Here is a 25,989-nt window from a genome sequence, read left to right on the forward strand (position 1 = left end):
CCTTCAGAGAGTGTGAAGCAGGATATACATAATTCAGGCATACAATGAAGTCAATACACACAAAGACCTGGTATTAAACACACAGATCTACTGTATCCTAAAACTTATCGATAAAAACTAATAGGGATAAGAAACCTGAACAAAATTTTGCATCAACTTGGCAATAAGCACATTATTTTTACTACATTAATTATGTAACTGTCCATTGCAATTTAACTTTTTTTTTAAAATGAAAGCTGTATACAATGCTACTGTAGTTACTATACACGCTGAAAAGGAACATCACGCAAAGAAGTACAGACACTAGAAAATAAATTTTCTGTAACTCACACAGAGTGTGAACTGAGTTATAACTTATGTGAAGACACAAATGAACTGAACTTGAATATTACACAACAACTAATCTAAACTTTGTTGCACTTGTAAAGCAGTAATCTGTTAGCTCTTAACCAGAAAAAACAAAAAGGAGACTGAGCAATTGTACTATTTTATTTGTATACTTAAATTCATTGAACACTGTCGTGACATGGCATTTGTAAAGCTGGCAGTAATGAAAAAAAAAACATTTGGCAATATAATGAATTCATTATTTAAAAAGAAATATTTTTCACTTAACTCACAAATCTAGGTAACTGACATACAGGAGTTATTTGCATAATATAAGTAATTCTTTATTACAAAACTCAGATGTGGGATTAAGCCCGTGTAATTCAAAAATCCCTTTTTATACTGCAGCAGCTTTATAAAATAAAGTAATATTTGCTTTCTAATTTTGACCCACTATTCCAAATAAAGAAATAAACATTTCATTTTGTTTCAAATGCTCTAAAATGATTCTTTAGACCAATTATTTTTCAGATTTTACGTTTTTTCCACTCTGGCTTGTCTGTTTCATCATCTTCTGGTTCCACTTCTGCAAAAACTGTTTTTGGCTGTGTTCTAGAAAACATTAAAAAGATTAAAATAGTGGTCAGACTACAATACTTAATCAGAAACTGTATTAGACATGCATTAGACAGAAACAAAATAGATACATATAGACACTTTCAAAAATAGAGCATACTAGACTTGCCCATTACTTATTTTTCACAATAACTTATCAACTAAGCTCAGAACTGAATAAACCTGCAGCTCACAGACAAACAAGCACAACATGCACACATATTTTGCAAGTATTATTTCCTCATTAGCTTACAATCAGTATCTGTGTATTCCATGAATAAAATTAAGATAATAGTGAGGAACAAATACATTTAATTCCAGGCTAGAAAAGCAGAGCCACAGGCCTTCTCATTCCATGACTTTTTAAAAAGAAACTTCCATTTGATACATTGTAGAACAACAACAACCAATAAGTGAAAACAGAACAGCTAAGCCAGGTTTCTGGCTAAGCCCACATATGAAAAAACAGCATCTCCCCAGAGACTTAATCTAACACTACTGTAACATAAAAATGTAATGATCTTCATATAAGAACACAGTGTATCTGACAGTCAAGCTTGATGGTATCAATTCCTCCACTCTTTGTGCGAACTTTAAATACAACTTAAATGTCACAAAAGTAATTATTGATTACTTTCTAAATGAACACAGTATCAAGTAGCACTTCAATAAACTGTTTGGACATTCATTTCTCCTGTTTTGCACCTTAGGAACTTCGTGGTCCCCTTTTCTGACTTGATTCTCAGCACAATCACTGCAGAGCTGGAACTATCAGATTTCTGATGCTGGTTATGCTCAACTTCTCAACATGACAAAGTATAAAATGCAGCCAAGGTAGCCATTATCTCATTACTATATTAACAAATGTTTTTATATCAGTCTAAGGATGTGAAGCGTTACTAGCACAACAACTGTTATTTGCAAAATGCATAAACCTTAACAAAATTGTGCCTGCATTACACAGAACAACAGCCTGACTACAGGGAGCAATAGCAAGCCATTAGCTCTGAATCTTTAGCAGTATTCTGCATTTGTTAAATAGGTGACACAACTAGGTTCAAAATCACCAAAACTAGTCAAAGACAACTCCCCTCACACGTAGGATTCTTCTACTGCCCTGCCTGCTCCTCCATCCTCCAAGCTTGCCATGGAGGAAAGGTCATGCTGATAATTCCAGGGGTGGCCCTACTGCAGAACTCCGACTGGCACATGGTGGTGGTCTGTGTTCAAACCCAGATGAGGACCTATACTGTGGAAGTTACATGAGTCCTTCTGCTGTCCATGGAAAGCATAACTGACATTAAAGAATATTTTCCAATTTAAAAATTGAATTATAAAATACTTATATAAACTCTACTTAACCCACTGCTGAAGAAAGAAGTAAAAAAACAACCAGAAGAAAAAAACCAATATTCAATCCAAAACAGACACCAGGGACCAAGGCTTTATTGGCTGAAATACTGGATTTCGCTAGCTGCTGAAAAGGAAGAATGTATGGAATCTTCTCTTTTTTTCCGACATACTGACAAAGGTTTATTTAGCCCATTTTAGCAATGTACCCTCCTTTTACCACAACAGATGAGAAGTATCTGAATGTCCTCTAGGATTACCTCAGTAATAAGAATTTCATTAGTAAAGCACAGCTAATCAAGTGGAAGCCTAGAATTTCTGACCACAAACCTGTAGCTGTCATAATTCAGACAAACATCTCCAACTTAGAGAAATGAATAAATTTCTGAAACAAACAGCAAAACCTATGTTTTTTTCAGGATAGGAGTGGCACAGAAAAAAGGCATAGACTTCAGAAAAGGTAAGTGTGCTACTGAGTACAGAAAAGCTGAGGTAGGGAAAGAAGAAGAAAAAATGAAAAAAAAAAGAAAAAGAAGAGAGCTACTATACCATAATCTAGCATTATTCAGCTAAAGCAAAAACATGCAGAGGAAGTCAAGTCTGCTTGCTACCTCACTTTTTAAAATTACCATGAAATAGCTATAGCCTTAGGTGAAATGTAAACTGTTCCACCTCCACAAGTCACACAGCTGTAACTGGGGCACCTAGGGTGATTCATACGCCTGACCATTTAAAAACAATGTTTTTGTTATTGCTTTATCAGCAATGATCATTTAATCTAATTTAAACATAATTTTTTTCTGCTTAGTAACTGCACTGGAGACTGCCAGTGTATTAGGAGTTTGCTGTATGATTAATATTTATACAAAAATTATCAAAACAAGTTTTCTACTAACAAGTATTCTTATTTCTGAGGGCTGTATTCTTTTCCCCCCCATCAAATTTCTCAGTTTTATTTATCCTGGACTCTGGGGGTTGTTTTCAGTTTGTTAGGGATCTGTTTAGCAGATCCCATTGCAGAATACTATGGAGGGCAAAGAGGCCCAAGGAAAACTGGTTGATCTTTGAGGAAATCTCCACAAAACAGATTACATTTCATCCGAGAAAGAACAGCCTGGCAGTAGCCTGGCATGGATGCATATGGATCTGACAGTGATAAACCACAAATTCCAAAAAGGAAGAACACAAAGGAGGCAAGGACACCCTCAGCTAAGAGGAACAGAGATATTACGTCAACACAGAGGAACAGAGTTAGGAGAGCCATAGCTCAGATGGAACTGAAACACAAAAGAAGTGTGAGGAGAAACAACAAAGAACTTCTACAGCTACACTGACAGCCAAATGAATGTGAAGAAAAATGTGCTTTACTGAGCAGGTAAACCACTGATATAGGATATGGAAAAAGTCAAGATACTCAGTGCTTTTTTCAGCTCCGTTTTCCCTGAAAAGGTCTGTCCTCAGGTCTGCAAGCATTCCTACACTACAGCAGTCTTTGGTACGGACTGAGACATTTCCAACAGAAAGAGGAAGACAGAGTTTGCAGCTCATTGGACATGTAAAAGTCTGTATCAGATGGGTGGATCCAGAGGTACTGAAGGAGCTGGCCCATGTCACTGCAAGGGCACTCTGTCATCACTGAGATAATATGGTGACTGGGAGAGGTTCTCAATGGCTAGAAAAAGTGAACATCATCATCTTTGTGAGGGGCAAAAGGAGGATTTGAGGAAATAGCTGACTTCAGTTTGCAGGAAAGCTATGTAATGAATCCCAGTGGAAAGCATTTCCAGATACATGAAGGTCATGAAGGTGGTAGAGAACAGCCAGCATGGACTTAGCAAGGGCATACTGTGCCCACCAGCCAGACTGCTAGAACAGGCTGCCCAGACAGGTGTGGGTATTTCCATCCCTTGAGGATATTTAACCTTGGTTGAGCAAACCCCTGAATAACCCAAATCTAACTGGATCCGAGTTAAGCAGAAGATTGTACTAGATGACTTCAGGCATTCTCTTCCTACCTAAATTGTTCTATGATCCTGTGTTTCCACATGACTGTCAGCTGAAACCAGTATCTCATACACTGAAAAATGCTTTCCTGTTGTGGGTTATGGTAACAGGCAACAAACAAAAATGGGAAAACAAACTAGCATGATTTATTTATACTATGTGCTTCTCTTCAGTAGTTATCAAGATATTCAGACATGCAGACCTCTAGAAAATTTCCAGGGGCCACAAAGACTGCTTTAGAGTAACCATAATCCCTCTGCTTATGGGTTGTTTTCCTTAATTGCTTTTCAGCAATCCAATAAAAGTAGCTCACTGACATATGAGGATCATAGACTAGCAGATAAATAATACTGCTACAGCAAAACCAGCTGGAGATGACAACTGCATATCACAACATGTGACTCATGTCAAAGTAACTTTTGAAATTAGTGTTTATATTGCACTGAAACAAAGAAAAAAGATTTTCAAGCATGCTTGGAAACAAGAATAATGTCATAAGGGTCACTTCCAGACTGTTCCATGAAAAACATGTTCCAGAAAAGTTAAGGTATTCCGCATCAGGCACCTTTTTTGTTCTTTACCCCACCAACCAGCCTGACTCTTTTCTAAATTACAGAGACTTCCCTCTCAAAATTACCAATTTACAAAAAAATATTTAGGATAAATATAACAATGCATGCCAACAAGGCTGCTGTTACAAGACATTCTGCTCAGTACTGATTCTTCAACTAATGATACTTGTACCATTACAAGTAACTAACACTTCACAGACTGGCATTGCCCTTGAGAATATTTCAGTGAACACAACACAGCTCCAGACTCTTGCTTCATGTAATTCCCTTTTGACAGTGACAAGCAGCAATGAAAAAGACTGCAAAATAGGGGTAACATCAATGAAATTAAACGTATTCTCCCCTAGTTTACCTTGTTGAGGAGGGAAATTTCACCCGCACTTTCTCTCTGGTACAGAAGAAAGCTGCATCTGGGCCTGATTAGGCACTCAGCTACAATGCTTAGTAATTCCTGCTGATCCTTCAGAGGACATCTGAAGTCATTATAGTATATCTGTACAGCTGTGTTAAAACAAACAGCTCACAAAGAATGTAATTTTCAAACATTTACAACTGATGCCTCAAGTTCCTTTCCTGTAGTTCTTTACTTGAAATCTTCAATCTGTCCTTCCTTTCCTTTCACTCCACTGGAATGGCTCTTGCCAAGGACTCTAACAACCTTCTTCCTGAGAAATCTCAAGATCTTTTCCTTATCCTCATCCATTATGACTTTTCTGCTGTGTTGAACACATCTTACTTGACACTTTATTCTGTGACATGTCATCTCCTTATTCAGCATGTATTTCTTATCATCCCCAGTATCCTTTTCAGCAGCATCTGTTTTTCACCCATTCTTTTGTCTCTTACGTACTTCCCCCTCCTTTCTGGCTCAAATGTCAGGGGGAACAGAAAGGTCAAGCTAATGATAAACTTAAAAATTTTTTCAAGTGATAAGTAATGCAAATGAATATTCAGCTTCAAGAGTAAATTAGGCACCTTTAACTCTAAAAAAAGATACATATTTTTAAACAGAATGCATACCAGCGAATAACTAACAGCAGAAGTCATGTGTTTCTTAGAAAATTTATTGAAGTGAAAATGATGCAATCATAGAATGATGTGGGTTAAAAGGGACCTTAAAGATCATCCAGTTCCAACTCCACTGCCATAGGCAGGGACACCTTCCACTAGACCAGGTTGCTCAGAGCCCCATCCAGCCTGGCCTTAAACGCTTCCAGGGATGGCGCATTCACAGTTTCTCTGGGCAACCTGTTCTGTACCTCACTACCCTCTGGGTAAAGAATTTCTTTGTAACAGCTAATCTAGATCTCTCCTCTTTTAGTTTAAAACCATTTCCCCTTGTCCAGTCACTACCTACCCATGTAAAAAAGTCACTCTCCCTCATACACAATTAAAAAAGCATTAAATCTGTTAACTGATTGAGAATGGCATAGCCAGTATGGATCAGGAACAGACAAATCAATCCTGTCATCATATTCCAAGTCATGAAAACTGATTAACCAGAAAAGAGCATTTCTTAATTTTCTCAGTTGAAAATTATTTAATAACTATCACTGGAGAAAATTAAGTAACTATAGTTTCCTTACATATTTTCTGAAGAAAGAGAGTGAAAATTTAATGTGCATAGATGGCAGAAGACCAAAAGCCTTGTCAAACAAAAGATATATCAAGTAGATAGTTTTATACCATGTTTAAGTGAAAATTTAGTACAAGAGATGTGGGAAAACTAGTAGCAGAAGAATAAAGTAGTAAAAGAATAAATACTGTTTAAAAAAGTGAAACATACTGGATGTATGGTTTTTAGGTCTTAAGACAGTATATGATTTTAAAAATGTATCAGAATATCACCTTTCCTAACTGTATGGTGTAACTTCTGCTATAGCTAAAGCAGCTGTGCAGTATACAAATCAGGACTACATGATAATTTGGATGAATTACTTGCAATTTGCATACTTAATTAAATATAAGTCTGTAAGTACATCTGTAAAATGCATTTTATATACAGCTTAAACAGCCATGCTCTATAAAGTCAGATGTAGGATGTAATTTCAATAGCATATTATATTATATTATATATATATTACATTAAAAAAGCACAGCCTTATGTGGCTGTTCATATAGTCCTGAATTCCTGAAAACTAAGAACATGACACATAATAAAGTTTCTGCATTTCACTGTCTTAGATGTTATTAGTATTAGTGCTGTTATTCCAACTGTCATTACTATTATTATGTTACTGCTGTTATTATCAATAATATTATTGTTTGGGAGTTTTAAAATTATTTTTGCATAGAATATATCTGAAATTGAAGCTTTTAAAGCAAGGATAATGGCAGCTTTACCAGGATGAGATTTATCAGCTGACAAAGCCATCAAGGCAGGGTGCTGCTGGCTGCAGTCCAGTTCCCCACATACATATCACCGTCTGGTGTGTAAGTTAATAGCAGTCTGGACTTGCATCCTGCCCACTTCTCAGCCAGCTCTCCTCTTCCCCTGCAGCCACATCTTTAACAAGGAACTGTAATGAGATCTGGCCACCTGACACAGTAAGCCTCTTCTAAAACAGCTTTGTTTTAAAAGTTTCATGTCTACTACACTGCAGGTGTTGGGGATGAAACTTAATACACAATCAATGAAGTTACTAAGCCAAAAATATGCTCATATGTCTATCTACCTGATGGAGTGTGAGATTGTATTTACTTTTGAGAACGTATTCCTCTAATAAAACCAGACACCTACACATTCCAAGTGTATTTCTTCTCTAGCAATCATAAACTCTCAAACAAATAACAATCAATATTTAGCATATTCATTACAACAACTGCTACAGAATTAGGCTTTCAAATATCCCATTTTTTATACCAAAAGTAATACTATACAATGCACTGGTTTGATGTCTAAGACTTATTAGTAATTACTTGGTCAAAGCCAGGCTGGGTCATTGACATTCTTCATCTGCTTTGGAACTGCTATTAAGTTATCTTTGTGAACATGTGGGTCAAGTCAGAAAATAAATGTCACCATCCAAAACAAGCTGTGGTTCATAGAATATTTCAAGTTTCTGGAAAGAGGTGGTGACTGGTTCACTACTGAGTTGAGCACTAATAAAGAAAGTAGTCAGAAAGTAACAAATGTACAGCCTTGGAGATAGAACACTATTCTGCAAAACAGAAAAGCAATTCATTACTGGCAGACTGTTCCATGAAGACTATTTCAACTCTTCAAAATGTTTTCCTTATGCACTTTGAAAACACTGTTTGACACTATTTTGTGGAGAAAAGCTCCATCAATGATAATAAAATGTGACAACTCTAGTAATTTTTAAAGTATTAGTCTGAGTTCATTAGTTTGAAATACCTTTATGTAGTACTTATTTTTATACTATTGTGAATGCATTTCATTGTTTGAGATGTATTTTTTTTAGGGAAAAACTTCTTGGACAGGAAGCATCCAAGAAGAATAAATGCACAATTTTCATTTTAATATATACACACAAATACCACACTCACACATATAATTTAAATGGAATAAAGTACTATCTGTGGGATTACCAAGGTTTTACCACAAAAGTCTTGATAAGGCTCTTTAACTTATGTAACACCTGAAAATGTATGTCTTTATGTTGAATTTTTGGTAGGAGATTTTATCAGTGTGAATTTAATATTGCTGTACCTTTAAAACCAAATTAATTCAGGCAATTACTTTGGTCCTCATGTAGGAAAAATTCAGATAAAAACTTAACACCATTTTGAAGGTTTAATCTGAGAATCAGTCAGAACTAGAGGGTGTATTGGAAAATCATCCCAATATATCAGTGAGACAGCATCCTATCATCAGGTATAAAACACTGATTTGGAGAAGATTCTAGACTCAAATCAACTTTGAAAGCTTTAAAATAACTTCTAACACTGGCAGGTGCATTATAAAGGTGGAAATATGAAATTGAAGCAATTTAACCTCCTGTAAACTCCTATCTTTATATAAGAGTTTATTCTTGGTGTACATATTTGTGGTAGCAATCCAAAAAAGGTGAAGTATAGCATTAAAAACATCTGTTTTAACTAAGCTCCTACTGGCCCCCAGAATTATTACTTAATTGTTTCCTTACTTAGCATATGCTGGAGCCACCCAGTATGGATTCTCCTCCGCTTCCTTTGCGTGACGTAAAATGGCCTCTCGAGGATTGCTGTCATCTGTCTTGTCCAGGGCAATGTTCTTGACTATATATGATGACAGGGTGACCCCATGAGTCCCAACACGACCACCACGACCTGAGGCACGAAGAGAAAAATAATGAAAAAATATGCAGAGCCTGCGACAATGACAAGGAGGTTATTTAATGCTATAGGAAGGGTTTAACAGGGCTGCATTCAAGTGGGTGTTTTACTGATTATATAACTCAAAGTAAACCATTGTAATTATTAATTTTTTGCAGGCAAGCACTCCAATGAGACATCAACATCTTAAAAGTGCTGGTGGACACTGCCCATACATCTACAGAGTAGAGTCATCACCCCAGAAATCCAAATCCAAATGACTGGAGAACAAAACATGATGGCCCCTTTGGCATATGACAGTCCAATATGATTATGCCTAGATTACCTGCTCCTGCTACTGGAGGTTCAGGTTTGTGAGACTTCATGGGGTCCAACCTATCCTTCTCCAGCTGTTTCCTCGTGCTTCGTTGTCGTGGTTCACGGAACATCGGAAGCGCATGGGCTGAAGAGTCACAGATTGGAGAAAGTCAGATGTCATAAATTCCATTTTCTTTTCAACATTTTAAATACAAAGAGTTGGATTCTTTCTTGCAATGGAAAATGTGGCAAGAGCAGCCTCTTTGCAGCCCCATATCAAAACAGTGGTTTACTGAATTGTACTTTCAGGGGTTTCTTTCTGCTGAATTTTTCCAAGATGAAAACAGCCAGATATCAGGGTTCCTTCAGGCAGGAGCCTCTCATATGAAATACAGTTTGCACAGTTTATGTACATTTCATTCATGTCATTCAGTTCTCAACATTAGCATTGTGACCGATCAGTTATTCTTTTCTGAAGTTCCCATATTTCTTCAGCTTTCTCATATTCTAAGAACAAGACAAGGTGCTTGATACATTCTTAGATATGACAAAGAGTGGAGCAGAAACCCTACAACAATCCCAAATGTAATTTTATGTGTATGAAGTCATAATCATGTTCTTTCTTAAATAATAAGATTAATCACCATTGGAAAAATATCATAACTGAGACAGTGTTGCTAAATCGTCAGGATTTAGAACTTCTATTTCCTCATGAAAGTGCTATCTTCAGTCACAGTAATGGCCTTGACCCAGTCAGACAAGAAAGTCATTTGCTGTGACAGAGAAACACCATGTTAATGGACATGGTTTTCCTGCAGTGAGGTTCAGATCTCACATGCAGGTGTGCTTATTGTTGCCAGTAAAGATAAAAAATAACCAAACAAATCTAAAATTCAGGAACACCATCTCTGAATTTAATTGGGAAAACCATAAGGGAGGATTCAGGCACCTATCAGCTTGAGTTTTTAGCTTATTTCTGTAAGCCTGTTCAAATTATTTGCCTGAATGAAGTCACAGCCAGGTGAAACAGCAGATCTTTGGAAATAAATGTTTTATTTTTGCAGCTTTCACTAGGTATGAAATGCCAGGGACAATTTCCTGGCAAGCACTAAGCTTGATCAGTTTCCACAGAGCATCTAAGGTGACTAATGCACAGATCCAAGCCATTGCCATTTGTAGAGTCAAGGCAGTCTAAGGGAAAATCATGCTGTATATTCCTGTGTTTTAAAAGTGACACTTAATCCCTTAAAACAACATTTCTGCATTTTAAGTGGCCATTACAGGCAACTCTGATGTTAAAGAGCAACAAGAAGTCTGAAGGAAAGAAAGAAAAAAACAGAAAAGAAAAAAAAAACGGGGGGGGGGAAACGGAGAAGAAAAAAGGGGTCACTTCACTTTGCAAAAAGTACTTAGATCTTCAGATCTTCCCAGTTCTATCCATAAACTCAAAAGACAGACATCTGACTTCTGAAAAGTTTCCAAAATATTAAAAAAACTAAAAAATTTGCTAAGCAAATGCACATCCTTACATCTTTCTGCATTGATGTATATGGAAGTATCTTTGTTTACTTTCAAAATGATGTGGAAGACACAGCTAATCAGCTAGAACTCAGTGACAAAATCCCCAAAACTTGCATAGCTGGGTCCTATATCTTTCAATGACATTTTTAAATGCCATTGAACACACAAGTTCTACTGGGATTTAAGCAGAATTTCCTTTTAAAAAAATCACACAAGTTCTTCAGAGTATGAACACTAACGGACAGTGCACACAAAGCATTACAGTGAAGAATGTGGTAGGGGTGGATTAAGGGCACCCAATGAAGGTAAATACCCCTGATCTTTGGCAATTGCTGCTTAAGTTTACCCCAGGAACTGGAGCTAGACATCTGCAGCAGTAAGGTAGGTTAGAGACAGCTGTGGCTGCTGGGAAAGTGCCCGAGACGGGAACCTGGAACCAAAGCGTCTTGATATGGGTCTAGGTGCTAAGACTGCCCTAACTTTCTCGTTCTAAACCTCTTTTTGTTTATTATGCTGCCAAACAACTTGTTTGTTTTATAGAGAAATGGTTTTAGTATGTGTAAAACCAAGACTACTAGAAATCAAAACTGCACACCGTGAAACTGGAAGAGGATGAAGAGAAGCAGAACACCATAACCATGTGACTGTTCTCATTTCACATGAGGAAACATAGGGCTATGCTAACGGGGACAGTCAAGATCTCTCAGTCAATCCCCTCATTCCATTGCAAAATTTGTAACTGGGGAAAGACAGATCATTAAACATTTTATAATAGCAATGATAACTATTTTTTATGCATCAGTGATCCTTACTACAAACATAAGCTGTTAAAAACCCTTGAGGCTAGGGATAGTTAAACTATTTAAAACACTGTAAAAAACATTGGATAGGTTATAAATTTTGAAAAATCATTTGTTATCTGTTCAAGACCTATCTCTCATTTCTGACTTTGTCACTGCAAAGTGGCAAAATTCCTCCTAAACCCATCTACGTTCCACAATTAACTTATGAAAAACTGAAGATTTAAAGAAGCTCCAAAATTTTTGAGCCTTTCAGAAGCACCACAATCAAGAAAACAACCATTATTAGCAACTTTGCAGAGCATACAGATTAGACATACATTTCTGGTTGTGCAACACCACAAAAAACTTGTATGAAGCACACATATATGACAACAGTGATCAATGCCTAATGAGAGACTGCTTTTTAGAGGAGAAAAAAAAAACCTAAACAATCTGCAAATAATTTCAAACCTAAGAATGAGCTAAGGATGCTGCTATAAAGATATGTTTAAACTTCTTACGTGTTATAATGTAATCCTGTGTAAGAGTCTCTGCTTGTCTCTCTTTTCGTTTTGTTTTGACCACACATAATTTTGCTCCCCTAGGAAGAAACAGAGCAGTTCAGTTAGTCTGTTTATATCAAACAGAAAGCAGTTTTTATTCAAGACAGTCTCAACAAAATTATACAGCACTCTAAATATTCATGAATGTGTGTATCTTTGCCTGTTCATTCTCATGTGAAAGGAGGATAGAGAGATTACGGTGTTTCTGTTATAGAACAGTTTATATGACATGCAGAAATAAGGGTGGAAGATTCATTTCACACTTCATTTGTCCACAGTACTTTAGTCTGCACATTGGAAGTGCTGCTCTCCAAACTTGGGCACTCATTTGCTCCTGATATAATTCTTCCTAAGCGGCAGAGTTGGCAGTTATCTAACCAGGGGTGCCTGTAACACTGAGGCAGGAAAGACTGCATAGGTGTAGCTGCAGCAAGATTGATTTAAACCATTGGTGTTTTCCTCCTCATGGTAAATGAAACAAACCAGGAAACAAACCAGGCACAAAACTGTGCTAGGGCTCTGTGGTCTAAACAATGATGACCAACTCTCTTGTTTTTTAAACTGCCAAAATCAGAAAAAGAAAACTTATTTCTGATAATCTTGTAAACTGAAGTTTATCTTCACATCCAAGTGTCCAGGTGAAACAAAGTATCCAGAAAACATGAACTTTAACACAGTTTAGTTTAAAATGCCAGCAAAATAAAGATGGCACATATATGGGAAGAACACCTTATTTGTTCTACTCAATACAAATGAACTGTACATTTCTTCTCAGATGACAGGAAGGAAGCACACGCCAGCTCTCCAGGCAATCAAGATGGCAAAAGAAAATTAGTCACAAAACAAGTATTTATAGGCTACTTAGGCCCTCTTCATCTTGGGTTTGCAAGTCACTGTCTGACAAATGTGTACCACCTTTCCATGAGTTGTACAGGCAAAATCCTCATGTGATAAATGAGGGTGATGAAGAAAACTGGAAGAAAGGTAGGGATGTTCTGCCTTGCTTTGCACCTTGTCAAATGGGGTCTTCCAGTATTAAGTGCTCTGGAGTTTGATACTTCCAAACAAGATTTTTACTTCAGGAAGAAAATATACATTAAAAAAAACATGACTAAATACAATGAACACCCATTCAAGTATCACTTCCTCAGTAACCTCCAAGAGACAGGATGAAAGGGTGGTAGTTCTTACTGCAGATTTCACGCAATTAAAAAATGAATGCATTTGTAAATTCAGGTAGAAAAGCCAGCATACTGCAACAAGAAAAGCCCCAAGGAAAAAGTGTCACTGCATAAGCAAACATTTTGGGTTATTTTTTTTCTCTTTCAACAGCTGCTGAATAAGTAGAACTCTGCAAAACAAATGTTACTGAACTAGTTTTTCTTATTTCTTAGTATAATCATTGAATCACAGAATCAGGCTAAATTTGAGAAAACAACCATAATAGAACACAGTTACGTACCTCTGGCTTTTGACAGGATCATAGTAAACTTTGGCTAAACCATTTCCAGTACCAACCATGATCTGGTTCAGCTTGGGATGCCAAAGGCAACGCACAACACTCTGAAAGAGTGAGATATTGACAGTTAGTTGGTCACTCATCTAGATCTTAGAATTAATATTCACATTATCAAAGAGTGCACCACACTGCAGCAGGACCAAGCTTAAGCTCATGAATTCATGAATGAGTATGTGAATATGTGAATTAATGACTCCAGAGTAGAACACAATGTAAAAGGAGTGACAACACCAGGATGTAGACAGGGAAGGAAATAAAAATTGGTGACGGTGATAACCAGTGGTTTCTACAGACCATCTGATGTCAGGATGTTAATGAGCACAATGAAAATGAAAAGTTAAAGAGGGATTTGAAGAACAGTTACGTGCTTCAGATATGACATAGCGATTCAGGCCTTCATGACTTTTATACTCTTATTTTTAGTTCTTAATTCTTCCACTTCATCACTTTATCTGTTTTTTTTTCCTTCTTGTCATACACTGTTGACCTTTCACTTGCTGACTGCAGAAGTAGAAGAGATGCTGACTTTCACTCTTGCTTCTTTCATCCCCACAACACTAAGAACTTGGTATTTGAAGCCAATGTCTCACAGTGCTGTCATCCTTCTGGTCAGTAGTGAAACTCATTTTCAGACATTAAGAGTATTGTTCTACATGTGACTTTGAATCTCCAAGTACTGTTCTCAGTCTGATTCAGCAGGACAGCACAGAAACTCTAAGACTCAAACTTCTGACTCCAGAGAGCCAAAGTGGGCACATTCTGCCACAAAGGACAACATATCTCATCAAACACACAAAAGAAAGTATCTATTTTTGACAGAGTAATGCCTTAAATGGATGCTGTCCAAGGCTGAAGTTGGTTTGTGCCACAGATGTAACAAATGTATCCAGAGCTAGCAAGATGCATTATCTTGCTAGTATTTCATGGAACAATGCTCCCTTTTCTAGCCTTCCCTTTCTTCTCCCTCCACTTCCCACTGCATGTTCCATACTATTTCTGGTTTTGTTCAGCCTCCATTTTTTTGATGCTAGGAGGCACATAACATTAAAAATATTGAAAAAACTTCTAAAGCCCATTCAGTCATCATGAATCAGAACTTCATTTTACCACAAGATGATGCATGGCACTCTCCTGAGCTGTTTTTTTTCTGTTTTTCTCTTTTAAGAAGAAAAACCAAGTGAGATGAAGTTTCATTAATCAAACAGACATTTTTTACAAGATTCCCCAGCAAAGCATCCTCCTATAGATACATACAACAACATACAACATACAACATTACACTTTCCCATTTACTTATAGGTACAAATAAACCTGCTTTGCTTATTGCAAGACAACTACAGAACAACATTTTTAGAGGTAAATCTGAAGTGCACAATACAGAGTTGCTAACAAGTTACTGGATCTAAGTAAGAGTCTTACATGCTGTTATGTAATGCTTAAATTGCTAAAGTAACTCTAAAACACCAAAGCTAGTAACAAGTATTGAAGGTTAAAGGTGGGTGGCCTTTTCCTTTTATTAATATTTATTGCATGTGGTTAGCCAGCCTTTTTAGACTCTGTAGTTAATGTGGTTCTCCACTTTCTTCTGTCAAGTAAATGTATTTTATAGCATGGTAGTGGATACCAGCCAACAAAAACAAGCCTTAGACAGTGTGGCTCAGCACTGATGGGGTTTGCTGAGTTTCTAACTTGTCAAACATGCACAACACACTTAAAACCACCACGGCACGTGCTACAGAGCAGGCGAAAGAAACTGCCATTAAATGTAGCCCTATAAATCTTGCGAAACCGTAAAACATTCCCAGAATATAATCTGTTAAAAACTAAACAAACTCAAGCTCTGAACATGCAAGTAATTTTATCAATCCACTGGCATATAAACCTACTTTATAAGAAATAAAAACTACTTCTGTGGTTTTCAGATTATTTCAGAAACTGACAATACTTCAAAAATACAAAAATACTGAATCCCAGAACTATATCCTAAAAATTTTTCCCAATCATTTAATCCTAAAGAAGTCAAAATTCTAATTAACAAAGAGATCATTGTAGGCTAGGTCTTAATACTGGAAGGGAAGGGTAAGGAGAATCTTTATCACACAAAAATAATTAACACTTCAAGAGCATTTATTCTTTGATGCCTCTAATTTCTCAACTGCTTCTACCTAGAATAACTCAGGTAGGCATTTTCATCACTGGAAATGCCAAACATCAAATTACATCTCAAAGAAGGTCCTACCACCCAGCTCTCCAGGCAAGGAAGCATGTTAACTGCCGACAAAGAAGTATTTTCCTGCCTTTACCTAAGTGTGTATGTAGGTAGGTACCCACCTACTGATACTGAATTTTTACACAATTCTAGAATGGTTGTGGTTGGAAGAGAGCTCTGGAGATGACTAATTCAACCCTCCTGCTCCAAGCACGGTCAAACACTACAGACAGCTCAGGATAACATCCTGTTTGGTTTTTAATATTTCCCGGGACAGAAACTTGACATCCTCTTTCAACAACCTATTTCAATGTACAATCAGCCCCACCATAAAAAAACCCAAAACCCCAACCACAAACCTCTAATCATTTTCTTTCATTTAAAACAAGAAAAACCTAAGTAAATTCTGAAAACAAAAAAAATTCCAAGTCATAGCTTAGTAAATGGAAAATGTCTTGTGACAAGTAAGAATGATAAAATGCAGAATGTATCATCACATAAACATCTTCAACATTTGAAAAAAATATTTCTGTGACAGCTAAATGTTTTGGACACTATGCTTTTGGAGCACAAAGTCCTGGAAGTTGGACATAAAAATCCTGAAAATAATTTTTTCCATAGACTGATGTGGCCAGTTTTGTGATTATAAGAAAATTACAGAAGATAATTACTAGTAACAATTTAAAAGTTGTTTTGTACTTTTGCTATGGCAAAAGCATTAAGTTCTTCAAATGAAATCAATCTGAAAGGACTTTGGCAATGTCTATTGCATATACAAACACAGTAGCTTCCACTGGGAAATACTGGGAAAACATTGTGAAAAAAATTTTGTGAAAACAGACAGGGAAAATATTAAAAAATTACCTTAAAGAAAAACACTGCAAATTTACCATCTTGATTCTCACTGTGAAAGAGGCTAGAACAGATTCAGTGGGTGTCATTGTCCATTGGCAGCTCTGGGGTGGTTCCAAAATAAAATCTCACCCCTATCAGTCTGTTCTCACCTCTGTATTTCCTTTTGAATCGTCTAAGCAGAGCTGTTGCTGCAGGTAAACAGTAAACACCACCAGAATAATTTTTCTGTCAGTTTATTCTCCATCTAGGTGAGCTCACTAGGCAACAACATACACGGCTTTCCTGAGCAAGTAATAGTTCTTTGACAAGAGTTAACAGCAGTGTTTCTAAATAAGAAACTGAATTCTCATTTTCTGTAACACAGAATAGGACATTTATTCTGACCTAGGAATACAGTCCTGTGTTTAACAGGCACAGTGAAGAATAACTGAAGCAGATTTGTCAGCAAGCAAAAGCTAATTACCTCAACTGAAACTGTCCAGAGCACTTGGGCAACACCCCAACAGAAGTAAACAATGCCGAGAGGGCATGTTACAGGGTCAGCAAGAAAAGATTTAAATGATTTGTGGCATAGGAGTGGAAAATTTACCCCCTAAGATGAAACTATGAAGCTGGTAAAGTCATAAAACTACAGAATGATGTCAAGGACTGGAAGAATTTTCCAGAATCTTTGCTTATAAAGATGGTTTGAGACTGCAGCAACAAAGGCAAAAGGCAAAATTCAGTTCCCTGACCCACACTTCAGATAAAAACACTCGATTTTAGAGTGCGGAAAGAGTTGATTCAGGATGGGAAGTGCAGTCTCAGAGAGGTCAGTATAGATCAGGCAGGAAAGAAAGGTTAATAATTTCTAGTAAGAGGGACTACAAATGTTTAGAGATCACACATCAGCAGTGGATTGGGAGAAGCTTTGGAGAGGATGCACTTTGGTAAAAGTGACGAAAAAAAACATGAATGAGCTAACACAGTATTGTATTCCTATCTCCTGTGGATTACAGGGTACATATAGTCTTCATACAAATGTTACATCTTGGACCTAAAAGGTTTTTCTGCAGCATTCCAGAGCCTGAGCAGTCACTTAGTCTTACTAATATCTTATGAGTCTACCAGAATGTGAGGTTGCTCATAATATAACAAAATAACAAGAACATATATAAAGTATGTCTCTTGAAAGCATTATTCACCTCTATCCTCTCTCATTCTGCTGCAAAAGATTAAGGGAAGATTCAGATTTCTGTCCATCACTGCCTTCTTGAATTCCTACACTAACCATGAGCTGATCTCGTACAAAAGGATTGTTTTTTTTCATTTGGTGCATTTCAGCTGAGATCAACAAAATCTCACAAACTTTTTATGTAAACAAGCCCCATGATAACAGTTATTATTTTACTGTTAGGAAAATTCAATTAAACAGTAATGGATGTGTGCATGCATATGGAGGCCAGAATTGCAACAAGACTGGCATGATAATGATTTCCCCATTTTCAAAAAAATTCCAAGAACTTTCATATTTTTGAATCACCATACATTCCTCAAGTGCTTAGGTCAACACAACTATATTCTCTCCTTGCTACTGCAAAATAAAAAGTAAATTAGGAGGACCATATTTTACAATGATGTTTTAATTTCTTTTCCCTCCTTCAGCACATCACAGTGCTTCTCAATCAGACACTGTTTTCTTTGGAAACTGCCCTTTATCCCCTAAAGGGAGTTAAGTTTTAAGGTTAAGTACCATGCAGTTATCTTTGAAAATGAACATTTCATATAAAGTGTGTTTTCAGATAATGCATGTTAATGCATCAGCTTTTTCAAGTTCCTTAGTAAACTTTCTCCTGCCATGCATGGAAGAGGACAGGAAAACATGTTTCCATATCACTTATGCATTCTTGGAATAAACATGTTCCATTTTTTCCTTTTCACTTCAGGTACACACTTCCATTCTTCTCTGGTTGTTCTTGACTTTCAACTGGCTTATACTTTTGCTCCAAAACACCAGATATGACTAATCAGTTAAGAGCAGCTATCAGACTTTTAGGCTAAATTCACTAAATTACTGTCTCCTCCCATGGCTATTAGTGCAAACTATTTAAATGAAAACACTGACAACAAATCTGCTTTGCAGACTGCATCTATCTACTTCCATTCCTACATGAAATACCCTGACAAGCTAGAAATCACTACTGGATGATGCTGATATACAGCTAATATTCATACTTTCTCTGAATGTGCTGAATGTGCAGCCAACATTCCACCTGTAAACAAGGAAAATCAAAAGTGATCTTCCCAACAGTCACTAGAAAAAAATACTGCTAATTCCAGATAAATACTGAAAATTGAAAGGAAACATGCTAATCTCCTAGGTTTTCACATATCTCTAACCTATGAAGCAAGAATTCATGAGCGTTCCATGTTTCTTTAGAAGCATTACAAGTTAGATAAAGTTCAGTAACTCCATGGTGAAGTTGCTGATGTTTTGACAGTTGTTGGGAAATCAGGTGCAAGTAAGAGAGCGTAGGCTTTGCTCTCAGCTAGCACAATCCTTTCAGAGAGTGGCAGGCTTTTCTCCTGTAAATTGCCTACAGTCAAAAATCCTTAAATCAACAGAAATGAATACTAAGGTAACCTATTATCTCCTCCTTTGCTATTGGCAAGGTCAGAAAACAAGAGATTAAATGTTCCAGCAGCTTAGTAGAAGACAATAAACACCCACAGAGGGAAGTGAAGAGTTTAGGTGGGACTTGTTTCATCAAACTTAACATGTCTACACTTCTAATCTTTGTAGATCTATTATTCAATGTCTACAAATATCTCCCTTTAAAGCTCACAGAGAGAAATACACATTTTACAGTGGACTTCAGCTAACCTATTTTAGAGATCTATTTTAGGATGGGATAAAATTGGTCTGAATATGTTTATTTTTCTCTGTTGATTAGAAAAGGAGCCTAGGGTGATTGGATCAGCTGTAGACATCTATATTTGGTCAGGTGAATCCCTACAGCCTACAGTGGCCAAAATAGCTATAAAAGAAAAACAGAAAACTAATGAGGATCTATGTTACACCATGTTGTGCTACTTAGATAAAACTCCACAGTTCAAGATAAAGAATCTTGGTACCCAAATTGAATACTCCTAGTGCGGAAAGAATATACCAGACACAAACTTTTAAAACTGCCCAACAAATCTTGAAAACCTTAGCTTCAAAGATCAGGTGTAGCTCTGGAGATACTTAAAAACTGAATATGGGTTAAACAGAAAGAACTCTGTATTTGCCCTTATTGCTCACCCCTTTCCTAACCTACAATCTGATTAATAATTCCTCAGAATCCGCTCTGAAGCTGTACAATAAAAAAAGTGAAAGCAAGAGCTGCTGCCCTAAGAAAATATTTTCAGTCAGGAGGAGAAAAACTTAAACAAACCTTCTCTCTTTCCCATGTGCAAGCTTTGCTTCACTGGCTGTGACGGTATGTGATGGGCTGTGTTTGAACAGCATTGCTTGGATTTGCTGCACTTGGCTGTCCAGGCAGTCAGATAAGTGACATGTCAGCAGGAAAGATAGTAAACATGTAAAATGACATTCTGACCATGGCTGTGGATTCTGTAAGGACAGGTGACCCCAGCACTATCTAAGTGGGGCTCTTCTGACTGAATTGAGTATTTATCTTAAATGTAATCACTACAAATTCCAGACTTACTGAAAAGAGCCTTGTCTGTTAAAATCAGTGCAGGTATGCATGCAGCTAGTTTATTTAGCACATCTATCCTCTCTTTTATTCTACAAAACTCTCCTACATATTTACAGTGAAGAACCGCTTGCCGTATCTTTCAAGTGCACAGGAGCTCAGAAGACAGTAAATAATACTACTTAGGAAGCTTATAATAAAAAGCATTTACCTTCCAAATTAACATCATCTGTTACCTAAGCCTATATTATATTTGTATTTGAGTGGGGTTAGCAATTTCAAACTTGGGCTGGATAGAGGGATGAAATCTCAATGTGGCATTTCAACATTATCTTCCATAGTTCTAGGATTTGCACATTAAGTCCTTCTGACTTTAGCAATATGTCTCCCCATAAGAGAAGGGACATGTACAAAGTTATTTCAGGAAAACACCTCCATTTATGGAATAGAGTTTCTATGTCTTTGAATAAAATATCAGATGTTTAGATGCCAACTGCTGAAGACAGCTTCCCACTACCACAAGATTGTTGCCCATCCCTATTTGGTTACTATTGCTTGTAAAGAACTTCTGTAATTAGGAGAGATATTAAAGCAGGGGCTCATATGCTTTTCCATTCTATAATAAAGGTGTGGAACCATGTAGAAACTTCAAATATTTAGACTGCTGTGCAGTGGATACAAATCTAGCCTTTGTACAAATTTTCACAGGCATGGTTTATGCGGCTCTGAGTTTTCATGGACCAAAAAAACCCTCTGTCATGTTTTATTTTATACATTCCAGCAAGAATGCATGTACTACTTGAGAAAAGATAAGGAAGTTAATCGAACTGTACTAAAAATCTCATGATGAGGAAAGACCCATATTCTTTCTAACTTATAGGCAGTAGAGTAACTCCCTTTAAAGACCTCAATGCTTTAAAAGAATGCACTTCTCTCACACATACTCCATGAAGTTCAGAAAGAGGTCCTAAGGACTTTTAACGAAGTGTTTCAACACATTTTCACCCACGTTAACAAATAATTTCTCTCCAGCTCTAAGCAACTGGAATCTATAGGGAAAAAAAAAAACCTCAGAAACTTGAAATTCTAATTCATAGATAATAGCAATTCTACCTGCAGAAATACCATCATTTCTACACAATAATCAGAGATGATAGTTGAAATACAGGATAAAGAGTAAAAGGCACCAATAAAGTTTGCATTATAAGGAAAGAATGCCAGTTCTTTCCTTCTCCTACTGTTAACTTGATTTCTCTGCAGATGATTTTCATAAAACATCAGCTACGTGAACCACCTGCTGCTCTCCAAGAGCTACAGAATTTCTGCCTTTAGAATCACAGAGATGCGGTGCTGCTCAGAGGCTGTAATAATTCCCACTGAACACTCTGTCATCTCTTTCCTCTGGTGTCTTAGAGCATAGTGGTGATACGACACCCACCTACCTAGCTTTCCATGCTGCTCTACCTGGCAACAGCTGGTCCACCTCCTGGAAGCACCGGAACAGGGGATAAAACTGTAACTCTTATAAAACTGCTGAATTTTAAAAAATAATAAAAAACGTAAACAGATTTAGAAGTATGCCATTTTCAAATGCCTGCAAAGCTGAAAAACAAATGCTTCCACCTTGTTTCTTTTACTGAGCAAAAATATGTACGTTCACGCTATGCATACTCTGATTTTAAAAAAACGCTGCTCACATAATAGAAATGTACTAATATATTTAAAAATCTACTATCTAAACCCCAATTGCAAAAATCTTCACGTTCAAGATTCCCCTGGAGCTCTTCCAAGGAAAAGAGCCAACTACAATAAATAAGGTGGGAGGTTAGGGAGTATCCACAACGCAGTGACCTGCAATCATTAGATTTAAAATACTCATGAGAATACCATAGTGGAGGAAAGAATACTAATGGTTTTCCCTCGTGAAACATGACTGAGAAAATGTGCGGAAATATTCAATAGAAAAGGGACCAGAAATGGATAAAACTTACCATTTTCTATGTAGAAACCAGAAATACCCTAAAAATATTTTCAGAGGCCAATATTCCAAAGAATTATTTCAATACAGAAAACACAGACAACAATGCTTTACCACCCAACTTTCAAGCTATTGCCATAAAATATATTTTTACAAGTGCACTGAACAATATTTTCCTCTTTTGATGAATAAAAAATTAACTTAATCAAGGTGGCAACCTGTTTTCCTTGTAACTGCAATGTCAGGCATTTTTAAACCTGGTCTGTTAAAATTACAGCCACACTTTCATCTCCATATACCATAAAACTAAGGGAGACAACCTTTATGTACTCTCACTCCCTGTTACAGGGACAAAACCCTCAGAGTTTATTACTCTTGCATACCTCAAACCTCTAGTGACAGCTCTCCTAAAACAAAGTACATGCTCCTCCAGGATACACAAAGGGGAGGACCACATTGTCCTTATTTATATGGAAGAGAAAAAAAAAAAATTTACCACAGTATAAGAGAAAACACATTCCTGTGATTCATCTCTTATACTAGAGCGATTTTTGTTCACTTTAAAAACCACGTAAATTTACAGGGCCTTAAATATTTTATTAACTTATCTAAAGTGGAAAATACAGATTTTCCTTTAAAATAAAATAAATGGCTTTTTTAAAAAGAAAAAAAAACAAAACCAAACCAAACAGAAGTTGCAAGATGATCTTTTCCAGAAGTTAAAAGAATTTATTTTTCTTAAATTCAAAAGCTTTAAATCTTAGTGAAATGGGCCACAGTGGAAAAGCCCTTTACTATACTACTGCACCTTATAAATAGTAAATGATATTGTTTAAGGTCAAGGAAAGAAATACTGCAATCCTGTATCAACTGTGCATAAAGGATGCTAGAAGGTTCACATTCTTTATTCCTGCTTTCCTTTTCACTCTTTCATCTAAAAAGAAGCTTTATTTATAGCTTGTCTCAGAAGACCTTCCTGAAACATCCCTTAGAGGTATTTTCAGAAGTATTTAATAATTTAACTTTTGCTTATATTTGAGAAACTAAGAAAATATTGAAAAATCCTCCTAACAGAAATAGGTTTCCCATAACAACCATAAATCTATGGTTTTGGATTGTTTCTTATCTACAAAAATCTGTGAGATATTTTTAAAACTTGCACATCTCGTTTTATAGTGTACATGAACTCATCATCCCGGCTCATTTGTAAATTAAATTATTACTTCAATTTTCATTAAAAATCAGCAGTTCCTGTAACTATACAACTTCTGGTTTCTTTTTCCTTTCTCACTGCCCATTCTTACTTGGCAATAACGAGGTGTAATACTTGTCCTTTCCATATGGGGAAAATGAGTATTCTACTGCTGCCAAGATCAATCTTGTCTGTAATCAGGATAACTACAGGGTGATCTGTTGGAAGTAGCCAAATGAATGACAGACATGTGAGAGTGACTGAAGTGCCTATCCACAGCTATTTTAAATTAAACTGACATTGGAGGAAATGTTGTGTACCCAATTCTTTTTCCCATACACTAGGTATTTATAACTGGTTCCCATGAAGATCTCATGCTTGCATAACTGAAGCAAGAATTAGGAATAAACCCTCCCTGGCTTTCATCTGGCAGCACAATCTCCCTTCCCTTCCAGACAGCATATCCCAAAGATGAGACCTCATTCCACAGCAGCTACAGGTCCTCCTGTCTCCCATATTAACTGATGAAAAGAAAGGAAAATGGCCTCTGAGTTTCTGGACATAAACTCTGTTCCCCCATATTCTGGCATTATTGTTCCCTGCATCTGTTTAAGTCTCCTTATCCATGTAAACTGAATGAAGAAAGGCTCTGTGTGCAATTATAGGTATTTCAGATTAAATAAGCCTCTAATGCTCAAATTGAGAATGTTTAATAAACATATTTGATTGTGAACATTTGAGGTGAGAGCGAAAGAACCTTTCATAAATAATACTTTCAAGATAGAAGAGAGACAGAAAAATTATGAAAAGGCTGCACATTCATAACAGGATTTTTTCAAGTTCCATTAAAAAGAGGGAATTCGGTACAGTTTAGTAAACACAATCACTGTCACACTACAAAGCCCTCAAAATCTCCAACTGTACCTGTACATACCAAGCCAGAGCAATGCTGGCGTACTGCACACAGAGCATCAGCTTTCTTGTGAGTGGCAAAGGCAGGAGCTCCCACCCTGATATAATTTTGATGTAATCAGCAGTAAGTAAAGGACCCTGCCATAACCTGCAGCATGACTTCTCTCTTCAATAAACTCATGGAAAAAAAAAAAATTTCACTGAATGCTATTAACTGCAAAATTCCTCTGTCTGCATCAAGATATCTCAAGAACAGCAGTCACTGGAAACAGAAAGGATGGTCACCGAAGCACCAACAATTTTGTCTTTGTCCTGTTCACACCTTCTCCAGCTACTGGCCAGAGACAGAGCCCATGGTGTCCAGCTCCTATGACATTAGCTTTCTTCAAAAAGTATTGCTATTTATCTAAGAAGCTTGAATCTGCAAGAGTCCCAGTGCCTAGATGGTGGGATGGCATTCAGGAACGGACACAACAACACAGCTGTTTAAGCACAGATTGTGGCTGAGAAACAAAAAACCAAAATACTAATACAAGAGGAAAAAGGCAAATTAATATTTTATACCCAGCCACAACAGCAGAAACTAATCAGACTGTTAGTCCATTAGTAAAACCACAAGGTTTCACTCCAGCAGCTCTAAACTCTAATGGATTTTCCCATGAAAACTTGAAAGAAAAGGTGAAAAAAGGTTTGTGCAGTATGATGGAAAGGAATGCCAGACACAGCTTTGGTCAAACATTCTCATTAAATATTTTCTCATTACCCACTAAGTTCACTCACAGGCCAATTTCACTGGCTATTTACCAAGGAGGTTTAAGATAATGTTTACTGCTCTTTACTGCTTTTCAATTTTCTAGGCTTGCTAGCATTTCCCTTTAAAAAAATCCTCGTGGAATTAAAAAAGTAACACATGAATAGTTTATACTTTTTCTTCACATATTTTCTGTTAATCTGATTATACATATTTTACCACTAAACTGCTATACAATTGCCTTCAAAAAGTTATTAAAGATGCCTTTTTTTCTTTAGCAATATGAACTAAATTTCACTGAAATCACTGAAATGATTTCATTAGGAATGAGAGCAGATCAGGCTCTTTGCAGAGATAGATAATGATGCATATGTGCATTTATAAACATATAACATAGCAGAACTTCAGCTCTGCAATGCCTAAAAAACCCCAAAATAGAAAGGAAAATTACATATTTCAGCACTAGATAACATGGAAAATGTAAGGAAGTTACACTTAGTTGCAGAAAACAAACTGAAGTCTTGGATAACATTGTGTGTTTATCTTTAATTACACTAATGCTAAATGCTAACTGCTATTTCTGA

At 36.6% G+C, this 25,989-nt stretch overlaps 1 protein-coding gene across 2 annotated transcripts in view; it reads right to left on the minus strand.

Annotated features, from left to right (window-relative positions):
* Positions 1–468: 468 nt before the first annotated feature.
* The window catches only part of WDR70 (WD repeat domain 70), a 145,727-nt gene continuing 120,206 nt past the window's right edge, over positions 469–25,989 (minus strand). For both annotated transcript variants that reach the window (XM_086867640.1, XM_086867639.1), the window contains exons 14-18: positions 13,772–13,872; positions 12,268–12,347; positions 9,472–9,588; positions 8,978–9,140; positions 469–939 (exon numbers count right to left, since the gene is read on the minus strand). In XM_086867640.1, coding sequence (XP_086723766.1) covers positions 855–939; positions 8,978–9,140; positions 9,472–9,588; positions 12,268–12,347; positions 13,772–13,872 — 546 coding nt within the window. In that variant the 3' untranslated portion in view covers positions 469–854. The remainder of the gene's footprint in view (positions 940–8,977; positions 9,141–9,471; positions 9,589–12,267; positions 12,348–13,771; positions 13,873–25,989) is intronic.

Source organism: Cyanistes caeruleus, chromosome Z (assembly GCF_971803275.1).
Source record: "Cyanistes caeruleus chromosome Z, bCyaCae1.hap1.1, whole genome shotgun sequence".
NCBI lineage: Eukaryota > Metazoa > Chordata > Aves > Passeriformes > Paridae > Cyanistes > Cyanistes caeruleus.